Source organism: Capsaspora owczarzaki, assembly GCF_000151315.2.
Source record: "Capsaspora owczarzaki ATCC 30864 unplaced genomic scaffold supercont2.1, whole genome shotgun sequence".
NCBI lineage: Eukaryota > Filasterea > Ministeriida > Capsasporidae > Capsaspora > Capsaspora owczarzaki.
In genome coordinates this window covers 3137996-3147847 of record NW_011887292.1, presented here as the reverse complement: position 1 = coordinate 3147847, position 9852 = coordinate 3137996, and the positions used below count along the sequence as shown (strand labels likewise).

Sequence of the window (9852 nt, the reverse complement as noted above, 5' to 3'; positions counted from 1 at the left end):
CCTGTCGGTTAGTATTCATCCAAACTCGAGCCTCGTCATTTATCTCAGTCAATCGGGTGCCCGCCGTCGTCGGAAACAGATTGATCGCCATCACCGACGGATAACACGAAACTGCATCGATTTGTAGCAGATAATCCTCGGGACCCATCGACTGGAACTGACACCGTTGCACATCCTGACGGCCACCATAACTCGCCCCTTCGAACATGGCGTACGATTCTTTGGACACGGTTTGGCGGACGACCGGAATGGTTTTGACGAGTTTATTGAACATGATGCCGGAAATCGCCTTGTTCGATTTGATCAACAGTTCCTCGAATAAATCGACTTGGAAATGATCTTGGAATCGTTGATACTGTAGATACAAAGCGGTGGCGAATGAGTACAAATCGGGTTGAGATTTGATTTCGAATTTGACCAGCGATTCGATGCGCACCGAATCGTCGGCCAAATTGGCGTTTATGATGACATGACCGGAGGCGAATCGTTTGTGCTGGATACCGAGCGATTCCAACCAAGTCGGATCGATTTGCGGGGTTAAAATCACTCGACGATTGGACTTTTTCAGCGCATGAAACAATTTGGTCTTTTCGATTTCGAACTGATCCTCGTCGATTTCGTTTCGATCCAATTTGTTCGCCAATTCCGTTTGAACCGAACATGCTGGCGAATACTGAAAATTGGTCGTTTCCTCGGTGACCGTATCGATCAATTGTTGGATCGTTTCAGCGTCGGCGGGTCGTGGCGGTAATTTGTCGGTGATCGACTTTGACACCACCCCCTTCAGTTTTCGGCCATCCAGCTTGCGATTGGCGCGGGGGCCGTGAATTTGCAACAAATCCGCCAGCGGTTGAATTTGGCCGTTGCACATCAAGTACAAACGATCCCACATATCAGTGGCGACGGTTTTGAATGGTCGTGGTTCGATGGGGACAAACTCCGACGCCTTGATCTGCTCAAAGTAATACTTGCTGTTGGTTTTGCCGGTGATCAACATCATATGCTCCTCGTGATGGATCAAGTGGCAATATTTGCCACCCTTCCCGGCTATTAGCGGAATGCGCGTCACGTAATCTTTATTGTCTTTGGACAGATTGCCGTTTTCGTCAAAGCGATGGATGCACAGTTGCACCTGACCCCAATCGAGTTTCGGTTTAATCTTGGTTTCCAATTCCTCAATAGTAATACCGTCGGAATTGATATCTCGACCGAGCCAGTTGGTGGCGAACACTTCTTTCGATGGCAACGGGGACAAACCATTTTTCTTTGCAAACTCATTCAGACACCAATACACGCACCATCCGGGATCTTGCGGGGACCACACGAATTTGTTGTTCGACTTCAGCGTGCCGGACGCACGATCGGGGCGCAGTGGGACGACTTCGAAATTGATAGTCAGCTCTTCCGCGAAAATGACTTCCGCGTCCGAATTGCGACCCACGTTGAGGATTTGGCGCTCAATGTCAGCAAACCATTCTTGAACAAACGCTCGGATCGATTCGGGGCTGGAATTTTGGCGGAAATTGCGGGCAAACCCATTCAGTGTGTTGAACATCGAACTCATCTCGCCGGAAAAGGTTTCAATATCACCGCGCGGGTTGATTTTGTGCGGATGGTTGGCCGGGAATTGTCGGACGAGACTTTGCAACACCGCGGTAACCCCATCCACAGTTCGAGGAACGCCACGATACATGTACCGAGTTGCCTCTCGCATCGGAGTGACGGCCACTGGAGTTCGCCACGCTTCCGCGGTCGGAGCCGGAGCTGGAGCGGGAGCCCTGGATCGATGCTGACGAACAACTGGTGGCGGAACGACCGGTTGAGGAACTGGCGCCGGTCTTTGAGCTGGACGCGGTGGCGCTGGTTGGGGAACTGGTGCCGGGCGTTGGGCTGGACGCGGTGGAGCTGGAACTGGGCGTCCATTGCGTCGAACAAAAAGCGCCTCCAGTTGTTCGTTCGTCATCGAATCAAGCTGAGCCATTTGGATCTCATCCGCCCGGCGTTGCTCTAAAATTTCAAGCACTCGAGCAGAGATCGGATCATTAAGAATGGGATTGTTTCTCGTATTACCTTGACCTCGATTGCGATTGCCACCATTGTTTCTCGTATTACCTTGACCTCGATTGCGATTGCCACCATTGTTTCTCGTATTACCTCGACCTCTGTCCGCCATGACTTTTTTTTATAGTGATTGAAATTTGTTTAAACAAATTTCAATTTTGTGCGTTACTTATTTAGAAACTCTTTCGACGCTTCGACCAAGAGTTTTTCCAGCTCTGCGCGACACACGTCGGGATAATGACGAAGCATGTGCAAGTTCTTATATTTTTTGCACAATTGGTAGTACTGCGCGTTGTACTCCTTTTGAGTCGGTTTCGGCTTGGGTGAAATTTTCTCGACAGAAGTAGATTTGGGTGATTCGTCGCCACGATTGTCCGCCATTTGTATTTTTTTAAAAGATGCGTAATTTGTTTAAACTAATTTCAATTTCTGTCAAACACAAAAATTCCGACTTCTAAGAAAATTGAAAATAGTTTAAATAAATTTCAATTGGATAAAAAAATGAACACCGAGGTTTTCACTTCCATCTCACTCGCCGAAAGCACCCCAATGGGTCAATTGACCAACAACTCTGCCAGTAAATTGCTCCTGGAACTATTCGAAGAATTGAATCTGGGGCTGAAGTTTTCCAATGGCCAATTGTATTGGTGGTACGAGAGAGAGTTGCTATGGACCGAATACACAAAGCCTCAACTGACGAACGCTGTGATGAGACTGCTGGTCGATTACTACACGGCTCATTACAATGATTTTATGTCGAACGTTGATCAGAATATGACTGAACTCCAGCGAAAATCGGTCAATGCCGAGTCCAAGAAATTGCAAGAGTATGTCGCGACGGTGGGTGGCGCCAGATTTGTCACCGATACCGTGAATATCTTGATGGGAGACCCTAAAGTCACCGATGATCCTGGTGACAAACCATTTTACGACCGTCTGAATTCAAACAAGATAATCGACGAGAACGGGGCTCTGTGGTTTATGTTGCCCATCAAAGGTGGCGAATTGGTTTTGGTCAATGGCACCGGTTGGACCCATCGAAAACGGGTGCGCACCGACTACATGTCACACTTTGCCAATATCGATCTTCCCGATGATGATTTCGACCGTTGCACGGAGTTGAGAAAATTTACTTCTCAATGGATGTGCAAAAACGAAGCCATGACCGACTTTCTGTTGGCTTTGGGAGGAATGGCACTGTTCGGCTATCGTGATGAACAACGGTTTTGGATTATTGTCGGCAAAGGTGCTGGCGGTAAAAGTGCATATATCGAATTATTGGAAAAAATGCTCAGTAATCGCTTTTGCGCCAAGGGAAACAAAGATCTCATCATTCGAAAATCAAAAGATGCCCACACCGAATCGTTAAATAAATTGATGGGCAAGTGGTATTGATGCATTGTTTGACACAAGGGGGGCAAGGCGCGAGAGGAAGCTTGCACACAGGCCGTAGGAGGCGCCATCCGGATTTAGAGACCGTCACTCTACGAGAAAGAAGTCGATCGTAAAGTGGACTTCCTCCCAATCTGCCACTAATTCGTCCCCAATGTGACATTTGATGATGCAATTTGGCGTCGATTGTGTAGTCGATTCGATGCGAAATTCTACGAGGAGAGTGCTTACAATGATGTGCTGAAAAATATTGAAGATGAGGAACAAAACCCCCCTCCGCCATCCGCGACAGACGACGACGACAAACCCAAGTTGATCATCAAACCACGCGACCGTACGTTCAAACGCGATAAAAATTTCGGAGATAAAATCCATGGAGAGAAATATCTGTCGTGCTGGTTTCATTTGTTTATCGATGCGTTGCAAAAGGTCGTATTGTCACGCAATGAAATGAAAATTCCTGACAAAGTTGTTGAAGATTCATTAGAATTGAAAACGAAAACATCAGACAGTGATCAAGTCCAGCAATTTATCAGCCGATATATTATCGATCAAAGCAGAAAAATGCCAGCGAAAGAAGGGATTTTGCAAAAAGACTTTTTGGAGCAGTACAAAAAATTCTGTGCGTTTAATAATCATTCCGTTGGCGATCTCAAGAATTTTTGGGGACATCCACTTATCAGTGACCTACCAGTCAAAAGGCCTCAAGGTTACGTCCATTATCTCTTGAAACTGGCACCGGGAGTCAAGGAGATTAGTTCAATCTAAATATCCAAAAATATTACAAATTTTCAAAAACATTTACAAGTCTTGTTAGAACTCTTGTAAATTTCGAATATAACGGGACAAAGGTCAAGGGTTCGAACCTCAGCGACGACATTCGGATTGCATTAATGAGATCCGCGGTTTTTTGTTTTTCGGTTTTCAATGTCCGAGGACATTTCTGGCCGGCCGAGCCGAGCCGAGCTTCGGCATTTTTATTTTTTAAATAAAAATGCATTTTTCCTCCAAAGTCTTTGAGCAAATTCCAGAGACAAACCCTTATTCTCCATCATCTGATTCGCATCGCCATCTTCCCCCCGCACCCCCTCCCCCTCCACAAAAAAAAATAAAGGACCATCGCCATCCCTTCCTTCTCTGGTGGAAGGATCGAGACTGGACTGAACCATACAGTACCTCAATAAAAAAGAGGTGAAAAAGTGGGTGGTCCTCCAAAAATCTTCTTTTTTTCGCTAAGGCCTTTTTTTTCTTCCATACGAAAGCAATTATTCTTTATCACTCTCTCACTTCTTCACCTAAAAAAAATAATAATATAATATAGTCTATATTGATTGGGATCTAAAATCGAGGTTACCCTCGGTCACTCTCACCCGCGCGAAGCGCGGACGTCAAATCGCGCCAGCGATTTCATCTTCTCTATCTACTACTTTGCTCACAACTAACAATTGGGATGATGTACCCCCGCTTCTTGGGGGAAACACATCAAGAGACAAGGAGCACAGGAATGAACATGCCTGCTTTTGTTCTACGGGTACGGAGGAATGTCCAGGCGAACCATCGTCGAAAACCACTCGGGGTGGGACGCGCTCATCACGGTGGTGTAGACAGTGCCATTGTTCAGCACTGGCGCGGTGGACAAGACTTGGTAAATGGAATACGGGTTGATGCCGTTCGGGCCCAGCGCATCGAGCGACTTGTGCGCCGTCTCGAGACGAATGTCCTGGCCAGGATTCCAGTTGTCCGAGTTGGTCTCAACAACGTACCAGCTCTGTGCAGCGGGATCCAGACGCCAAATGTCAAGAATGTACTGGCGGTCGCGGGTGATGACGACGCCCTCACCAGGTTGAGTGCCGCTCACAATGACGTACCTGTTGTGGGATTTCAGAAAGAAGAAGAAGAAGAAGGAGAAGAAGAAGGCAAGGTGAGAACAAACAACCGCAAGTGTCTCCTGCAGCCTCAGCGCGGATAGTACGAAAAAAGAAAAAGCGCCCCAGCACGAGTATCTGCGAAACAGTCAAAAAGACAAAGCAAAACTCACACGGGCGCAATCAGCTGGGTGCGCGAATAAAAGCGCACGGCAGACTCAAAGGTCACAGTGTCGTTGGCAAGCGCATCGCGCAACATGAAGGACAAGGGCACAGCCTCCTTCTTGAGGAGCGCCTGCAGGGCGTTCTCCAGAATGTTGCCCATGTCGCGCTCGTTGATGGTGACACCAAAGACGTTGGGGCGGACACCCGTCAGAATGCCAGTGTAGCCGGCAAAGGTGGTGCCGTAGAAGAGGGTGCTGCCGTTCGTCTGGAAGAAGACCTCGATGGTCATGTTGCGAAGCACGCCCTGCAGCGGGCCGTAGTCGAGGTTGCGGGCGTGGATGATGGTGCCGTTGCCCATCTGCGCGACAATGGACGTGCAAAAGCTGGTAATGTCGTAGATAATGTTGCACAGGACAGCCTCGCCCAGCGTGATGCGCGCAGCCTCAGCAACGCCGCGGATCTCGTCCGAGTACGGCATTGGCAGGTAGTTGTCAATGTCGGCGCCAATGACGTTCGCGACGGGCAGCACGAGGTCGTGCATCGGAATCAGCTGCTTGAGGAAGTTGACAGTGGCTTGGATTTGCGCACTGTACTTTGTTGCGACCTGGGTCCACCGCTGCTTGGGCGGCAGGTCGAGGTTGACAATCACTTGTTCCGGCGGAAAGTCGTGCTGTTGGGCCAACGCGCCCACTGTCAGCAGCAGCACCAGCTGCAGCAGCAACAACGCCGCGACTGATACGTTGAGACCAGACTGGCGCATTGTACCTGAATACAGAACAAAGCGAGGAGAGACAAGCGACAAAGACGGAAGAAGGTTGAGCTGTTCAAGAAAACCGGATTGAAAGAGCGGCAGATTGTTGGGTTTGTTTGAATGGACTTTCGATTGGACTTTCTTTGGTCTTTGCTTGTGAATGCATGTTGATGAAGTTGGATATGTGGATGTGGATGTGGATGTCGGTGGGGAGAGCGCGAAGGGAGGGAAGGGAGGGAAGGGGGAAGGGTATTGGACAGGGAATCAAAGCTCATTCATAATAGAAAAACTTACAAAAAAAAAAAAAGGGAATAAACAAATAGTTTGAATCACAAATAAAAAACAAAAAAGCAAAAGTGTGGAGAAAAAAACAATGCAACAAACAACAACAAACAGCAGCAGCAGCACCAATGAAAAAAAGCCGCAAAAAAAAGCACTTGAACAACGACAAACTGAACATTCAAACATCAAAACTCGGGCGGGCCTTAGTTGGAGACTTCGGAGCGCTGGGTGCGGTGGCTCTCGACATAGTGGCCAGGAATGTTGCAGACCTTGCACAGGTAGCCGGGAGGAGGAATGCCGTCGCGGTTGGTCGCGCCACTATGGGCGGTGCCGCTGCTGCGTGCGGGACGCGGTCCAGAGCTGCTTGTGCCGTTCGGGTTGGCGGGGTTGTTGTGGCTGCGGTTGGGGCACTCTTGAATCCAGTGCCCGGGGGTCTCGCAAACGTGGCAGACATACGTTTCCGGAGGCTTGCGGCCCGATTGTTGCGGGGCGGCCTGGGCGGTCTTGAGCGAGGGATCGGCCTCTTCATCGTCGGCAAAGCTTGCTGGGAAGGCGGTCCGTCGGGGACGGTCTGCCTGCTGCTGCGGCTGCTGCTGAGACGAAGCCTGGCGGCCGGCAGAGTGGGAACGGGGCTGCGCCTGTTGTTGTTGGTGGTTGTGGGATGCTCGCGACGCACCTGCGGGCACTGACGAAGCATCTCCCGCGGCCACAGGAGCGCTGCGCTTGACGGCCTGCTCGCAGTCTTGAATCCAATGACCAGGGACGTGGCAGAGGTTGCAGACGTACGTCTCTGGCGGCGGGTTGCGCGGGTGCTGTTGCTGCTGATGGTGCTGCTGATGGTGCTGCTGCTGGTGGGACCCGGCAGCACCGTCGCGCGAGAAGGAGGACTGCTGGTCGTAATGGTGCTGCTGTTGCTGCTGCTGGTGGTGGGGTCTTTGGTGCTTTTGGAAGGCCCCGTGACTGGTCTGGCCCTGGCCTTGGTGCTGGGAACGGCGACCGTGCTCGACGCGCTGGAAGCCTTCCTCGGCCTCCTCCGCCGCGATGCGCAGCTGCGAAAAGTCAGACAGTCCAGACGCGCCTCCCCGGCGAGGCGACGCGGCATGCTGGCCCTGGTACCGCTGCTGCTGCTGCTGCTCGCCACGTGTGGAGTGCATTGAGCCTGCTGCGGCAGCGCCGATCGGAACGCCTGCAGCGCCCACCAGACCACGCTGCTGCTGCTGCTGGGCTGGTTGACCCTGCGGCTGATCCTGCGGCTGATCCTGCTGCTGGGCGAGCATCTGCTGCTTGGCCGCAGCGACCTTGTCGATCGATGCGTTGCGCTCATAGTCAATCTCGGCCTCCTTCTCACGGTAGCGCGCCTCGCGTTCCTGCGACACGTTCTGCTCGCGGGGTCGTGCGCCACCGAACGGATCCGACTTGGGCGCCGCGCCCGCCGACGTCGGCGTGGTCGAGCCATCTGGTTCGCCCTGCTGCTGTGCTGTGGCACCCTTGGGAAGCAGCTTCAGACGAGGACGCTCTGCTGGTTGATCTGCCATTGAGCTGTGTGTATGTGTGTGTATGTGTGTGTGTGTAGGGGTTGGTTTTGTAGGTGTGAGTTGCGTGTGAGAATGCGAAAGACTGAACTCTCAGAAGGGCTGAGTGACTGAGATTGTACATTCTAGTCATTGCATTCAAGTCAATGCTTTTTCATTCAGCTGCTGTCATGCATCCTTCAGTGGCCGAACCAGCAGCTCTTTTTTGACTGTATTGTCGCAAATGTGCTGTTTCCCCGCCATTCTCTTGACTTTTGATGGAGCTGCTCGTTGGACCTGAGCCAGCAGCAGTTCCAAAGCACAGTGACAAAGTGCTTAATTCTAGTTATTTATTGGATTTTACGTTACGTTAGAGTGGCAGTCCTTTACCTTCAACACGCAAGCCATGGAAGCGCAGCAAACGCCAGCAGCAGCGTCGGAACAGCAAGAACAGCCGCAACAACAGCAGGACAGCGCCACCACTGCGGCTGCTTCATCATCGACAATAGTAACAATAGCATCATCAGGACGGCCGCCGTCTGCGCGACGACGAGCCAAGCGACGGCTGGACGAGGACGACGACAGCAGACAACTCAACGCAGCAAAGCACGCGAGACTGGAAGCGGCAGACAAGCCACAGCAACAGCGTGAAGCCCAGCCGTCGTTGAATGAGAGTGCTCATGCAAGCAGCAGCAGCAGCAGCATTAGTAGTAGTCAAAATAGTGGTAGTAGTAGCAGTAGTAGTAGTAGTGCCAGTGGCTCTGGAAGCGAACCTGCCGCCCCACACGCACCAGCCGAAGCTCAGCCTCAGCCTCAACCTCAGCCTCAAGCAGGTCAGCCTCAAGCAGATCAGAATCAAGCAGCAGCATCATCATCATCGTCGGCTTCTGCGCCGTCTGCTACCCCTGGGGCATCGCTGGCGCCGAGTTCCGTGGACTTGACGGACGATACTGATGACATTGTAGTCCTGGGTGCTTCCAGTGCTCCTTCAGCTGCTGCTGCTAGCGGTGGTGGTACCAGTCGCAGTCGGCGGACGCAAGCCTCAACAGCGAGTGCACACGATGCAGACGACGATATCATCATCAGCTCGAGCTCAATCGCCGCCGCGCCACCGACGCGCGCCATTCTGGGTTCATCAAGACACCGTGCATGGCTGCCACGCTTGCAATCGCTCTTTGGATCGAATACTGGGACTGATGGTAAGACGATGCTGCTGCTGCTGCTGCTGCTGCTGCTGCTGTCGTTGGCGATGTTGGATTCCGCAGCTTAACTAGCACTTCTGTCCATCCATAGTTTCTGCTTTCGAATCGGTGCTTGCCAGATTGGAATCGAGTGACCAGATGGGCGACTCGACTGACGAAGACCACAGGCAACAGCATCCCCACTTAATTTTCAATGCTGTCGTGCCAATGTTCCATATGCCAATGATCCGACCGCCGCAACCACCACCCGTTGATCAAGCATCGAATTTGCCGCCTGTCGCGCCTCCGCCTCCCACGAAAAAAGCAGTCCAGGAAGCCAACTCGCGAAACAATCTGTCCGAGGATGCTCCGAGTAGCGGCGCGCTTACCTGTGCCATTTGTCTCGACGTTCCAGTCAAAACAACAGCCACAACGTGCGGCCATGTTTTCTGCTACGAGTGCATCTCGCAGGCGGTGACCGCCTTCCACAGGTGCCCAATTTGTCGGACAAAGCTGTCCGCAAGAAGCATGCATCCCTTGTACCTATCTTCATCTTGAGGTCCAGTTTGTGTAAATGCGATTTTTCTTTTCTATATTGTTTTGCAATGGATGACTCTCAGACCACCCCCTCCCCCACTAAGGCA

At 51.5% G+C, this 9852-nt stretch overlaps 4 protein-coding genes across 4 annotated transcripts; 2 read left to right on the top strand and 2 right to left on the bottom strand.

Annotated features, from left to right (window-relative positions):
• Positions 1-2610: 2610 nt before the first annotated feature.
• CAOG_00976 (hypothetical protein) lies at positions 2611-4183 on the top strand (the record flags this gene model as incomplete). The annotated part of the gene is made up of 3 exons (XM_004365790.1): positions 2611-2702; positions 2775-3316; positions 4137-4183. 3 exons carry the CDS (start codon positions 2611-2613, stop codon positions 4181-4183), a joined length of 681 nt encoding a protein of 226 aa, XP_004365847.1.
• Positions 4184-4978: 795 nt separating this feature from the next.
• Positions 4979-6243, bottom strand: CAOG_00975 (naaa protein; the record flags this gene model as incomplete). Its single annotated transcript, XM_004365789.1, has 2 exons — positions 4979-5321; positions 5492-6243. The coding sequence occupies 2 exons, from the start codon at positions 6241-6243 to the stop codon at positions 4979-4981; spliced, it is 1095 nt and encodes a 364-aa protein (XP_004365846.1).
• Positions 6244-6591: 348 nt separating this feature from the next.
• Positions 6592-8142, bottom strand: CAOG_00974 (hypothetical protein). The gene has a single exon (XM_004365788.2). The coding sequence runs from the start codon at positions 8049-8051 to the stop codon at positions 6720-6722; it is 1332 nt and encodes a 443-aa protein (XP_004365845.1). The 5' UTR covers positions 8052-8142; the 3' UTR covers positions 6592-6719.
• Positions 8143-8433: 291 nt separating this feature from the next.
• Positions 8434-9782, top strand: CAOG_00973 (hypothetical protein; the record flags this gene model as incomplete). The annotated part of the gene is made up of 3 exons (XM_004365787.1): positions 8434-9226; positions 9321-9581; positions 9700-9782. 3 exons carry the CDS (start codon positions 8434-8436, stop codon positions 9780-9782), a joined length of 1137 nt encoding a protein of 378 aa, XP_004365844.1.
• Positions 9783-9852: the final 70 nt, after the last annotated feature.